Source organism: Colletes latitarsis, chromosome 6 (assembly GCF_051014445.1).
Source record: "Colletes latitarsis isolate SP2378_abdomen chromosome 6, iyColLati1, whole genome shotgun sequence".
NCBI lineage: Eukaryota > Metazoa > Arthropoda > Insecta > Hymenoptera > Colletidae > Colletes > Colletes latitarsis.
Window position 1 is genome coordinate 18,967,641 of NC_135139.1, and position 14,512 is coordinate 18,982,152.

Sequence of the window (14,512 nt, forward strand, 5' to 3'; positions counted from 1 at the left end):
TGTATTAGGATAGTTTTAAGATAGATTTTAATCCAAGCTTGTCGAAAAAAGCATGATTTTTTTAGTGTTTCTCTAATGTTTTAATCAATCAATCGTAGTTCCAGTGAAGTTAATATTGTAGTAAAATTTCTTGTTCGTAACATACATATATACGAACTTATTATCACTGATCAATGGTTAAGATTAAGCACAGCAGTTTATGAATGTCGATACAATGTTCCTCGCATATTCAACTACCTCAGATAGCAAAAATATTTTAGTTTAATTTTTAAAATCGTCTTACGTCTGGCTTTTCGGTGGATTTTGATTGCTGCGTTATATTTAGAAATTTTTGAATCTCATTCGATCGAAAGGAGAGGAAGTTCCATGCGTTCGCAGAATGTTTTTCGAGGACTCTCGTTCGAAGAGCGCGGTATCTCGACGAGAACGAAGTACACGTAATACGAGTTAGATGCGCGTATTTTAGGGTAAACGGAGTCGTATGGGGTAAATAGGGTATTCACCGGGAAGCCCGCAGTATCAGGAAGCCGTGGAACTGCCGTTGAAGAAGGTCTAGACGGTCTACTGGTAAAGAATGTTCACAAGCGACGTTATCGGCATTGCATCGAAAAGGCTTTCCTTGCTTTTATATCGTGGCCAGATGAAAAATATCGCCGTAGCTTCTTACGCGTTAAAACTTCAATTACCATTCAAGCATTAACACACCTTTTCAGGGAAACCCCGTTGGACCATAAACACGGTCATGCCTTCTCGGCGTTTCGCTGAATTCCGCATTCGCCTGACTCGTAGCTCAAAAGACTCGGACCACCCGTTGCTATCAAAGAAGTTTGCTAATGTGCGTTCGCGATGTCGGAACTGTGATCGATAAGATTTCTCTACCACGTCGCTTGGTATGAATATTCATTTAAAAGAAACGTCTACTAGGCATTACATTTTGTATAATTAATCGACGAGCGATTTTAATAATATTCGCGGAGCTGAAACAACTTTCCCTTTAATCCTTAAGTGGATTATTATGGTCTCTACACGTTTAAAATAATGTAATCTCCTATTAGTTCATCATTTTTTAAATGCTTTAAAGGAAAGTTGATTTCCATTCACCCATTCGAGATTGAGAGTCCACTTATGGGTTAAGGTATTACTAAAACTACAAACAACAATTTTTGCCATAGATCAAGAACGATTCTATTGACTTTTAAGACATACCATAGAATTTAAATTATATTGCAACGCTGAGAACTTTCGCTAAGCAATGCTAATCGTAAATTCGTATCGTAATCACGACGCGACTCGATTTGCAGTAAATTCGATGGAATTATATTGCCTGTCGTCGAATAATAACCGACAAAGTAGGCATCGTTCAACGTATCGCTAAATATACGGACGGCACGTGGTCCCCAGACGTCCGAATGCTAATGTATCCCCGAAGTTATTCTTCTCGATGACTATAAAACTATTTTGCGCGACGTTATCGAGGAATTTAAGAATCCACTCGACGAAACGTCCCACGGGTTAAACGATTCGCGAGCGTCGGGGTCATTAACGCGACGGGTGGTCCGTTTGGAACCTCGTATTTGGGCACACTGTCTGTATTTGCCTAGATTCTCTCTTTGGAATGGTAATTAGCTGGCACGTATCATCGAAGGAATACGCGGAGAACTACGTTAACGATGGCTAAGAGCTTCGGAACGTTCGATACAAATGGCTCCGCATGCGGGACATCCCGCGTCATTAATCCTCATTGCGGCTTGAAGGCCGAATTAGACGTGCAGTTTAGTAGTCGGTGATTAATACGGTGACCGGTCGAGTCCCGATCGTGAGCTATCTCGGTCGTGGACAGGATGACGGACAGGAAGAGGATCATCCGTTTAAAGCCGTAGAAAGCATTCAGAGTCAGAAACGTTATCGTGCATCGGGATTCGGCTTTTCTTTTTCTCCCGTCGATCACCGCCGCACAATTGCACCCGCATCAATCAATATCGCTTTTTAAAACGTCCGCCCATCGATATGCCGACAAATCTTTTACCGACGACAAAACGAAGGCGGTGACATTATTTATCCCATTGACAAATCTATTTTTAATTTTGATTGATACTCGCCGAGACACCGGTATCGGAATGCAACGTCCTTTCGAAAGCACGAAAGGCTCGTTCTTTCAGTTATTTTCAGAAATTCTATACAATTTCATAAAGGGAGTTAATCGTCCTCTACGTTTTCATTCGCTTCGATATATCTCTCTTTAAGGAACAAATTCCATGATCGGAACGTTGTGTATTAATTAAATAAATTAAATCGGAGCTACAGAAAAGAGCTCTAATGTAAATTTAACTTGCACGTCGATCGCAAACGAGTTCCATATATTTTTAAAAATTTACCAGTTCGAAAGAAGATATACATACTTCTGACTTTAGCAAACATTTCTCTATAATTGTCTTGTCGTAAGTGTTCATTAAAAATTCCGAGTAAATTTGAAAATAAGAAATTCGTAATCGTGTAATTTTCGAGATTGACGAAAACTTGGAGAGTCGATTAAAACGACTTGAGCGTTTTCGACGAGGCCGGGGTAAAAATTCGCGAGCACTTTGGGCGAAGTTTGCAGAGTCTTTTCCCAGAGAACGGTCCAATTTATCCCCGAATAGGTCGTTTAACGAAGCGCACTGATTTCGGGGGAAATTGCATCTCCGTTCGCCGGGCCTCACAAAGGGGTTAATTTTATCATATTTCCGAATGCGTATTGCATCGCATCTGCATAATGCGCTCCATAAACGAGACGGTAATACACGATAATTCACTCACCGTCCGTGATGTGGCCCGACGTTTCCGCTATCGAAACTCGAGCTCGCTGTGATGTCTGCATCGGGAATCACACCAGATTCCATCCCCAGGGGTGCGATGCATTGTGCTGCAAACAAAGGAAATTGCTTTGATTATATATACGTCTATATTCGTTCCGCGCGCTCTTTCGCTAGCGAGGAGCGTGATTACGATTCGTACGTTTCGATTGTTCGGCGCAATTGTAACGCTAATTATAATGCATCGTTGCGACTGCCTTTCGGGAAGGTGAAATGCGATGCTCTGTGTGTACTAAAAAAATTCAAATATTAAATCTCGTTGAGTCTTTGTCGAAAACGAGTCGACTAACGAATATGCTCGAACGTTCGTTCACGTGGCCAGAAGTATTTCAAGCTTAAGGGAGGAGACTCAAGTAACGGATAGAACAAATTTTTTTTTGCATGAAACAATACTTTTACATCTCAAGGATGTTGTATAAAAATTTCAAAGTGAAATTCTTAGTCGTGCTTGAAAAATACTAAGCAGGAGGTAATAGATGGTGAGAGTGGCGTCTTCGATTTTTCATTTTTTTGTGTTCAGAGATTTTAGTTCATACGACGCGTAGTATTATTATGAACAGAATGTCGTTCGATTTTTTATTCTAGATCAAAGGAAAAATAGTGTCTGCATGCTGATCAACGCCGTCGTCATAAGGAATAACATTTATCATTTCATCCAAAGTCGATAAAATGTAACAAAAAAAAATCTGTATCTTGAAATGTAAAAGAATATATGTGGAAGGTGGCGAAAAGTTTCATCAAACCGTTATGCTCTAAAAAAATTATCAAATATCACTCGTTTTACCATTTCACATGAGTTTCACCCCCTAACTCCAAGCTATTTTTCATACGAAGAGAAATTATGGATAAAATATATTTATTTGTTATTTTCAGAGTAACAGTTAAGGTTCTAAAAAAACAATGTTATTTGCGCCTGTTGTCGATGAATTTTCGCATGGATCTCTATTGAGGTCATCGTTAAAACTCGTTTCGAATGATCGAGCGTGCTCGATCCGCGAGTCCTCGTCGTTATTTTCGGCGGGACGCCGGATTACGGTTCATCGAGCTTTCATTACACGTCTCGAGGGCCGCTTCCTCGCAACACGCGGCGAAACGGCTCGCGATTACGGGTGTCCCGGACACCTCGTATTTTTCATCGTGGCGCGTTACTGCTCCTCGCGATAATTGCGATACCGAGAAACCGCTTTCCAATCGCGGTGGATCCGAGGCGCGAGAAACATTTTCGACGATCCGAAATTACACGTCTAGGGCCACGGGGCGTTCGTACGATCGCGGAACACGCGACCGGGGGCCGAGACGTCGTCGCCCAACGAGAATAAAAACGACCGTGGAGGAAACCATCAAAGCGGGCGATCTGTTTACCCGAACGGCCCCGGAATCGGACTTCCCGGGAATTGGAAAATAATATACGACCGTTTAGCGTGAAATCTGTATCGCGAGCAGAGGCGTCCACGGTTCGGCAAACCCGATAAATTCGGCCCCGGCTGGAATGGCAGCCAACGACAGCTGTTTCCTGAACCTGTTCCAAAACCGTCGACGATCCTCCGTTCCCGCGGCGTAGGCGGAAATCTGGTCGTGTAAATAGAGAGGACGTTACGGAAAAGATTTCGAATTTCTATGTAATGGAATCGTTCTCGACGTCAAAGGCACGCGGTTTCGGACGAATCTCGAACGGAGGACCGCGTTTTGTAAATACTGTGCTCGAGTGTCTCTCCTTCCGCCGATAGGAAATTTACTTTGTCAAGATCAAACACTATTATAGTTGGCAAACTATTATGTTATAGTTGGACCATACACGGTCCAGCTGTTGTCCAAATAGTCTACCATTTTCATGAAAAAGTGTATTCAAAGGACGGAAATCTATGTGCTAACTGTTGAACCGTCGTCTGTACTGTCGCTTCACATTAATCGCGTAATCTATTGATAAATGCGAATAATAACACGAGGTGTCGTGTATGTATGATGTTAGTTCGACCTAAGTATATAAAGATTATTATAATACAGTTAAGTTTTGATACAGCAGCTGAATATTAAATAATCGAGAGACTTGAGAATACCGATATTAAAAAGAGTACTCGTTACGAAACTTCCACAATATAAAGAGAAGGAAACACCGTTATCTGGTCCTATTATACGAGAAAAGGCTCTCGAATTCGATAAAAGGCTGAATGGAAATCCAAACTTTAAAGCAAGTAATGGTTGATTAACCAAAGATAAAGTTAAAATACATCACAGCATGCGGGAATTAACTCTTTGCGAAGGAAACTTTTCGGCAGATAGGATCATCGAGAAAACCTTCCAAGAGAATTTCAATAAATTTCCAAACGGAGAATACTGTACGTCGCGTGATCTACGCAGTGTGTCTTAAAGTTATGGGCCAAACCGAACAAGATTCATTAATAAAAGTCTGCTCAATTTTATTATTCCTCGTTCCCAACGACAAAAAAGAAATTCGCTCATCTGCATAGTCCACCGATTAATTCGACTAATTATATTTCCACTGTGTTATAACACATACAATAAACCAGTCTGCAGATTTTATGCATTTATGGCATATGCTAATACGACGAAACACATGCAAAACAGGTGTATATATGTATATATATTTCATAAATTAATATAATAATATGAATATTTCAATTTTGCATAAATGCATGAATATATTCGTTTTTTCTTATTTTCGCGTACGCCACGCATGCACAAAATCCCACAATGTAGCAATTTCAATTTTAACGCATGATCAGCCACTTTATCGAACCGATACACCTTCGGGATGCTTGTCTATTTTTAATACCACCCACAGTGTCGAGCGTCCGTTTCAAAATACTATTTGCCGTACAAATGATCCGTAAAATGTGCTCGTTTCTGTCGAACAGCAGTTTGGCAGGCGACATTCTCGGTCTCGCGATAAAAATTTACGGTTCAATTGCTTTGTCGATATCCGTTACCTTCGATGATCTCCCTCGAGGCTAGCGCGAAAGCCGGAAACGAACGATTACACGCGTACGCGCGCGTGTGTGTGTTTTTTTCGCGAAATTAAAGTCCTAATCCGCACGACGAACTTTACTCGTAAATAAATTTTTAACGAGATACGGCCTTGCGCAAGTTTTACGACTCGACGGCCGCTTATTTCTGGTAATTAACTTTCCTAGATGGGGGCACTTGTTCCCGGGAGTTGAACCGACGCGCGTACAACACCGTTTTTGCCATATGAAATTTCGCCAACGTTGGTTTTTCGACCGCCATCCCTCGAACCGTAAAAACGAACGATCACAATGAGATCCTTTCAGCCAAGACAGCTATTTTTTCCGTTTCGTTTTCGACCATTTATTACGCGATCGAGATAAGCGATAAACCAATAATTTGGAACGTGGAATCCTAATGTGAATAATACCGAGTTGGAAAATTGAAAACGAATAGTTAATAATTATGATAATATAAAGCACGACCGATTTTTGGAGCAGATCGTATTAGAAGGATAGAGAGAGAATGAGAATGTTTATTTGGATAACAGAAGGGGGACGAGAAAAGAAAACCATGCGACTCGGAGAAAGGTTTCGAAGGAATGATTACAGGGAAACCCGGATGGGAAGGAGCGACAGTAGAAAAGAAAATATAAACTCGAGATTACAAGACACATTCGAACAAACACGCCAGTCTTGGTAATTCAAGTGTAGTTAGGAAAAATAAAGCTAGAGATTGGACACGCCACTTGTGTCTCGAGACTTCGAGCGTAACCATAACACACTCTACTACTATTCCTCGACGGGAGAAAGATTACTCTCGAACACCGAACAAATTTGAATTCCGGGGAGGTAAAGTTTCCTCCAAGTGGCGCGAACGTTTCGAGATAGAGACTCCGTTGCCCAACAATGAAGAGTTTCAACGAAACAACGTCTCCGTTTCTTTTCAAATAAAAATACTCGTAAACTTTGGGGCCAAATCGATCAACCCTTCGAGCGACTTAAACGTTAACTCGCGCAAAGCTTGTCCACGTTGGACTGGAACTTTGACGATATCTTGGACGTTTTATATCGATATAATCAGAGTTGCTTACTTAGCTATAAAATTTTTTTTATATTTTTTTTTTACTTTTTTTATGTTCCTATTTCATCGATACCCAGTCACTATTTTTATTTCTTTTTTATTTTTATTATGTGTTTCTGTAACGTTAATATTTATTTGGAATCTTTTTAATCAACGACTTGTAAGAAAAATGATATTATCGTCAGGGTAGCGGTCGGGCGTTTTAATAAAATTAACAATCCCTTTTTCCAAGAGCCCTGGCCAATCTTCCTTTAAGAGGGGGAACCGATTCGCTATTGGCAAGTTTACCTTGCTACGCTGAACGTATAAATTATAAAAACTTGTGTAAAAAGGGATTATTAGGCGAACGATGCTCATAAACGTTTCTGTTTAGTGGAGTTGTTCGCCCCCACCGTTAAGGAGGCCGCAGGAACAACGCAGGAACTTGTGTCGCCCGGGTAGGCAGGTTCGATCCCCGTATTTATAGACATCCTGGAAAAGAGCAGAGAAACGAGAGAAGAAGAAGTAAGTTATGCGACGTTTGGCCCGCCCCAGCCACTCATTCGGCGACCATAACTCTCGCGGAGTGACAGCTCCGAACGGAAGGGTGTGTGCCGCCCTCCATCCGCGAGAAGAGGGAAATTGAATGCCTTCGCAACCCCTCCTCGCGCGACTTCTTCTCTTCTCCTTGGTCTGGCATCTGGTCCTCCTTCTTCCACTCTTAACCGCGTCACTGTCAAATTGATAACCGCTCCTTTCTCCGGGGACGACTTCTCGCAACCTTCCGCTGCCGGGGAAACCGCGGAATGCGAGTCGCGACGACCGACCAACCCTCCCCCAAGTATTATCGTCGCGAGACAAGTTGATTTTACCAATTTAAATAATTTATACGGGACCGCGAAGACGGGAAAGAAAAACAAAACCGCCCGGAGAATTATTCTCATCGTTATCGCTGTTGCGCGCTGTGCGTCGAGAGTTGCAATAATGCAATTCATAAACATGTTTTTAGATAGTATTAGATTGAGAATATGTGTTAGTAAGACGAATGAACAGTCAATTGTTTTAGTATAGGAAATTTCATGACTGACAGAAATTTTAATTGTCGCATATCGTATAAATAAGGTAAAGATTCTCTATCATAAAGAGAATGTTATTTTATTATTTTTGTAGGAATATGGAAATCGAGAATGGGGCTAATCGCGACGTCTGCTATCATAATTAAGTACACGTTGTCAACTTCTTATGGTATATTGATCCTTTGTACATAAAACGTTGTGAACAAGCACACGCTATTCGCGTATAAATTACTCAACTGCTAAAATAAATTAGCAACGATCGACGTACGAGGCGCAAATCCTGTCAGTCGTTAATAACAAAGTTTTCGCGCGATCGGACTTTTATCTAATTATCGTTAATCGCGCTGGCGCCGAAAACGAAGGATCGAGCGAATTAACCGGAAGGGACAACAGACTTTCCGTACGCGGAAGAAACAGAAAGACGGGGCGAGATCGGCTTATAAAGCAACGAGATTTTCTATCTCGCAGGATTTAATAATTCCGGCTCGGTCCGCCTTTGTTAACTCTGCAATTATTATTAATGACGATGTACGAGGGTCTGGCGGTCTGGCCTCGCCCGTTTCTGGTTCCTCTCGCCCTGTTTTCCTCCTCCGCGGGCGTGAATGTAAATTAATTACTCGCCGGGTCTTTCGCGAAAAACATATTAAGGCCCCCCCTCTCGCCCCCCGCCTTATTACGTCGCGATATTACGGCATAAATCACGACTCACTTACGGATTACTATTTTTCACGCGTACCCGGAGCCCGCAACCCTCCCGTGGCTAATCGTAATCCCGAAATCTTCTCGCGCGATCGAGTCCTCTGCCTACGTAATGCCCGGGCTCCTGAGCGTCGTTTCGTGTAACGAGTTTTTAATTCGCCTATAGCTTTGTACCACAATCGCGCGATAACACTGTCTCCGCCACGAATTAATGCCACGAAGGATCGAGACGCAAATTACGGTTCGCGAACACAAATAACGGTGGACCGTCTGAAAAAGCTCGCAGGTGATTTTCAGTGTACGGTCTTTTTTCCAAGTGTCCTTAAACTCGGAAAGTAACCCTCGTTAAAGACTCTCGAACCGGGGAGGCGGGTTTCTCAAAATTACTCGGCTAAACGTTCTTCGGTGGCCCAACGAGCGGAAAAACGAAACGAAAAAGGAGCCACCGTAATTGCCGTATTATGACAACGACCGCCGCGTTTTATTTACTTAACGGAATTAGCAGGTGAACACCTGCCCCGGAACCGTTTCGCCCGTTCCGCGGCAAAATTAGACCGAATGTTTGGAAGAGCGACGACCTCGAGGACCGAGGTTCGCGTTTCCACCCTGCGGCCACGCGTTCACCCCTTTTCGAGAGCGACCCGGGAACACCGAAACACAGTTTTCTACGTTATTGTTGGCAACCCTGGGAGCCATTTTCGTCTCTTTCAGGGAAAACAAACAGTCGTTGTAGGCAGAAGATAACGCGAGCGGAGACCAGCGAGGGCGCATGCTCGACGTTCTGGCGCCGGGACGGCTGGAGAAACGGAAGTACTACTTTTACACGGCCCTTTCGTCCCACCCGCGCTCCCCTCCCCGGCCCCAGTCTTTTTGCACCCTACTCTACCCTATAACCGACCCTTTCCTAACCTCCCCTTAGGCATGACCCATCCCCGCAGTCTTGAAATCACCGTCTCGAGTTGCGTGCAGTGCTTACTCCTAGGGGGTCATAGCTGCAACCCCTTTTGTAGGTACGTGCCTCGTGGCGAGCATGTGTTACGGTCGCCTTCGTGGCCTGGATTTATCAAAAGCAAGCCTCGCCACGTCGCTCCGGGGCTAGAGTTATGTTTCTGACCTCGGCTGCTTGGAATATCGCGTCGCTTTCTGGAGCTCGTTAATCGTGACATGCTACGACTTTGATGTCGAGTTATGTACACGGTGTTTCGTAACACATAGATCGATCCTGCATAGAAAACTAATAAACTAAGCTGGAACGAACGGCTTACACAGTTTTACCGTTTTTATCATTGTGGCTGGTCGCGATCGATGCTTCGTATTTCTAATACAGTTTAACTTGGCGATGAGAATTATGTTAGTGCTTTAATTCGAGAACTCTCAAGGGGTTACGATAGATTCCGTCATGCCTGAAACCTTAAATCTCTACGAATAACTCTCATATCTATACCCCGTTTGTGCTGAAACCCAAGCATAGCACATTCGGTGCATACAAATTCACCCTATGGCTATTTCCACGTTAGGCATACCTTGTTAGATAAATCCAAACACGTTTGCTTGAATCTGACGATAAAAATACGGTCAGTTGCCCTAATATGGAATACGTTCCTAATTTGGAACACCGTAATATTAAAGCAATTATTGCAATATTGGTATTGGCGATGAATATAACTAACCCTATATGTCTACGAAATAACTAACAAATTAAATCAGCTAAACGAAGTCCAGCAGAGAACGACTCATTACCTAAACACGAGCAACGACCATTTCTTTTGTGCTCTTAATTTATCCGTGATATACCAATAACAGCACAAGTCGTAAACGACTCAAGACCCGTCAGCAGTTCGAAGTTCAACCTCCGGTCATTATTGACCTGTTTCTGATACGCGTTCGCGCGTATTGGCTACGCCTAAACAGCGAAAAGTTGTTAACATTGGCTTTTAGACGTTTGGCTCTGGGTGGTCATAAAAGACTCTCGCAGGTTCGCGAATAAATTTAAACGAACGACTTGTTTAGGGTGGCTTTCCCCGTGAACGCGTAACGCGTGTTTGCCAGACGATCGGCCGCGGCGTGGGGTTAATAAGCGGCTCGTAAGTCGTGGTGGACAGCAAGAGAAAATGATAAGCAACGATCGACGGGAATATAAATAGCTGGTCGACGAAAGCTAGAGCGACGAGAAAGAGGTCGGTGGATGGAAGGGGAGAGAGATATCTCCTGCCCTCCTGCGGTGAGTGAACTTGTGCGTCGAACCGCGTTGGTAAATTCGCGGTCGTGTTAAGCGGGCCAGCCGCTCGTCGAGAGGACGAGGGCCGGCTGGAAGGGCTGCGGGGCAGTTAAAGCGCGCATAAATTGCAATGTTAATGTTGCCTGCGATACATAAACATGTTGTACGTCGGTCGGATTGCGGTCTGCGCGGGCCTAGGCCTCTCTCTCTCTGCACGCGTAGCGCCAGCCTCCGTACACAGTCGCGTGTGTGCACGCACTCGCGCGTACAGGGGACACGCGCGTTCTGTTTCCCGTATTTCGATGCACGGAACGAACCACTCACGAAGCCGCACACCGACGCACACCGTCCGCGGACCTGGTGCAACGGCCACGCGACGACGGGTGTTGCGACACACGCTTCTGCCCGCCTCGCGTGCGCGCTTCGACATGGTCGAGAGCCGCGAGATCCGCTGGGAAACACCGACGCGGACCGAACAACGCTCTCAGCGGAGATTGCCGATGCTGGGTTACCGCTGTACGCGAGGGAATTGAATTTTAGCTTTTTAACAATGATACGTGCGCGCCTGTAATGGAAAGATTTTCTTCCCATCGCGCTTCCGACTTGATTTCTTGGAATTCCTGATTCGTATTGCGCGACGAGGTTCTAACCCTTTTCCCGTAGGAAATTTTCTAAAACCTCGAGACTATCGGGGTAATGTTGGACGATTCATTTAGTATTTACCATCTTCTGGATCAAGAATGTTATAAAAAAGAGTGAACGTGCGGAATTGCACGTGATTACATATATTAACCGTGTATTTTCCTTTGTATCTTAAAAGTTAGAATATTTACGTTCTGATAGTCTACGAAATAAATATATTTAGTAGTGGAACCAAGTTTTCCAAGTTTCAGTGTCCCCACAATAGTGCACAAGTTGAAAAACTTACTTGTTAGATTAAAATATCGATAAGAATATTCGTCTCGCTGGTTGGTTTCAATGTGCCGGTGCTGTTGGACGTGTACATGTGTTTGTGCTATTGGACAGCTTTGCCCACTCGTTTGCATATCGTTACAGGCGCATTTACATAGATTAATTTCAATATTTGGCATTACTTATCTCGTCGCAAACCAGTTTTATTCGATGAGCATTTCCGATCGATATTAATGATGGGGAAATATATATGATAATTTCAAACTCCAATGGAGAGTAATTATAGAACCGACTTATCTTCTGGATCATCCGTATCGTTGAATTCTATTATACTACAGGAAAAATCAACGTTACTGTTCAATATTATGTCACTGTCATTTCTTTCCTTCTTTTCTCGCTAAGAACTTGAAAAGATTTGTCTCGATTAAATCCTGCTAACTAAAAATGCATTCCAACTTGATAGTTACACGATGAAAGTAGGAAGGGAAGTTTATAAAACAATTACACCTTATGAATACATCGGTCGAAAAAAGTAACGTCGTAAGAAATCAGAGTCACTGCTTCGTACATAGTCCTTCCCTTTTTTTTTTTTTATTTTCACTTAAGAAAAAGCTACGACCCGTCCTAGTTACATGAATCATCGTGTACAGTTCATTCGTGGGAACGAAGGAAAAAGAGCGTGACTTATTTTGAGAATGATCTGTTCGACGCGACGCTTGGTTCGCTCATTTTCATTCCTCTTTGCATATTTATGAACCACACTAATTAAATTTGATTTTCTTTATACAATTATACTCATTTTTCCCCCAGTAATCAATACTTAACCCCTTGCACTCTGAGACTTTTCTTCGACCATTTACCATTAACTCAAACAAAGTTTCTTACAAAGTAGCAAAAAACTTTGAACTCCAAGCAAGCATATCTTTTTTTAAAGAAATAATATCGTTGTGTTTTCTTAGAGGGTACATCCAAATTCTTTGCTGGATGTCCCTTCAAAGGAACCAGCCGAGTGCAAAGGGTTAAGGGTTTCTGAAATAATATCGAAAAGATTAAAATAATGTAGGAATAAAAATTTCATGGAAGATTTGCTTCGAACGATAACAAACACAGTGGACAAAATCTCTATAAGAACCGTTTGGAATAAAAAAATTGACCGATATAAATTTATGTAACGAATCTTCGGTGTTTTAATAGAAATTTCGTCCTACGTAGATGATCGTGGTCGGTCCATAATAGGTTGCGGTTTGGAGCCAGCGATATGAGTGATGACATTATAGCAATTACGCGCGAACATTGACACGCGAACCAAATCGAATGTTGGTAACAATAACATCCAGGTCGACGCACATTCGAGCACGTATGCACAGAACGAGCGATAAAGCGAGGCACGGATGCACGTATATTGTCGACGACATGTCCAGGACGAGCATGAGAGCGTGCCCAGGGTGGAGAATCGTTACGCGAAAACCCTCTTGCGTTATGGCATTGTCATCGGTCCGTTACCTCCCGCGAACTTCCACGACCCCTCCTTTCCAATTATCCGCAGATCCATTAGGTCTGCGCATGCCGCTGATGAAATTGTCGGCGTATTAACATAACCGAGCGACAATTAAAGCGTTATAGCGCGTCACGCGGCCGGAATACCTTGCTGATTTCTGGCTGGGCTGGCTGGAATTTCACGGAGGATGGCATCTTAGGAGTCCCGAGAATTTCGAGTAATTTTTAAATTGCATCCAGTCACTGGTATTGAACGCGGAACGGATGCGTCACGCGAGATCCCCGAACAATCCGGCTTTTCATCGAGCGTTTCGTTGGAACTCTTTCGTCTTTCGAATGATTTTTATATTCCGCGAAGAAACCTTGCCACGACAGACAAGCCAGGTGGGAAGTTTATCGAGAGGAAGTCGATTAGATTGGTTTTGTGGCTGCTAGAACAGTTTAAAAGTAGGACATTTCTATGCCCAAAATAAATAAGAATATCGTAGCGAAGGAAACAGGGTTAGTCTTTAGATTTTGCGATACGAGGCAAAGCAGAGGACAAATTCAGCATAAAGAAGATTGATGCGGTAGTTGGTAACCTACGAACCAGGGATCAAGCAATAACCGGCGACGCCATGACCACCGATCCATCAGTTTTACAAATGGGAACAGACATTTCCTCAAACGAAGTATATTAATAGTATCGAACATCTGTTTGGAAATTACTAATCGTTTCAAAATTGAGCGAGCAAGTGCAATATAAAAGTTCAATTTTCAATCGAGAAACAAGTGTTATTTTTGTGCTAATATTTGTTAACTTGTCTATGGAAGACTGTTCCTCGCTGGGAATTAAACGGGAATCGGTAAACTCGATCCAGAATGATTTCGATTGCATCAACACCCACTCTGGAAGATATTCCACCGCAGTATTTGCGAAGCTACGCGGATTCCGAAGCCCGTTTCACGCCGGAGACAGCGCGCGGACGGCCGTCACAACACGTCGCCGTGATCGTTGTCATTTGTCATTCCTTTGTACGGTACGCGGCGTCATTAACACTGCAGAGCTCTACTTTCGCGGAGTTTGTTTAAACGTCGAATTGCTGGCACGACAAAGGGGTCCGCTGTGCACGTGTACGTCGTATGTCTCTCGGCTATAAAATCCTCGCAGCGTAAACATTCCCAAGCGAGAGTGTCCCGACATCTGTTTCTTGCCCCGTTCGCGCCTCGATCTCGTCAGGCTTGATCACGCG

At 43.3% G+C, this 14,512-nt stretch overlaps 1 protein-coding gene across 1 annotated transcript in view; it reads right to left on the reverse strand.

The window, feature by feature from the left end:
- LOC143342554 (discoidin domain-containing receptor 2) overlaps positions 1-14,512 on the reverse strand; it is a 150,124-nt gene that overhangs the window by 30,397 nt on the left and 105,215 nt on the right. Inside the window, exon 3 of the mRNA XM_076766573.1 lies at positions 2,797-2,902. Within this exon, the coding sequence (XP_076622688.1) occupies positions 2,797-2,902 (106 nt within the window). The remainder of the gene's footprint in view (positions 1-2,796; positions 2,903-14,512) is intronic.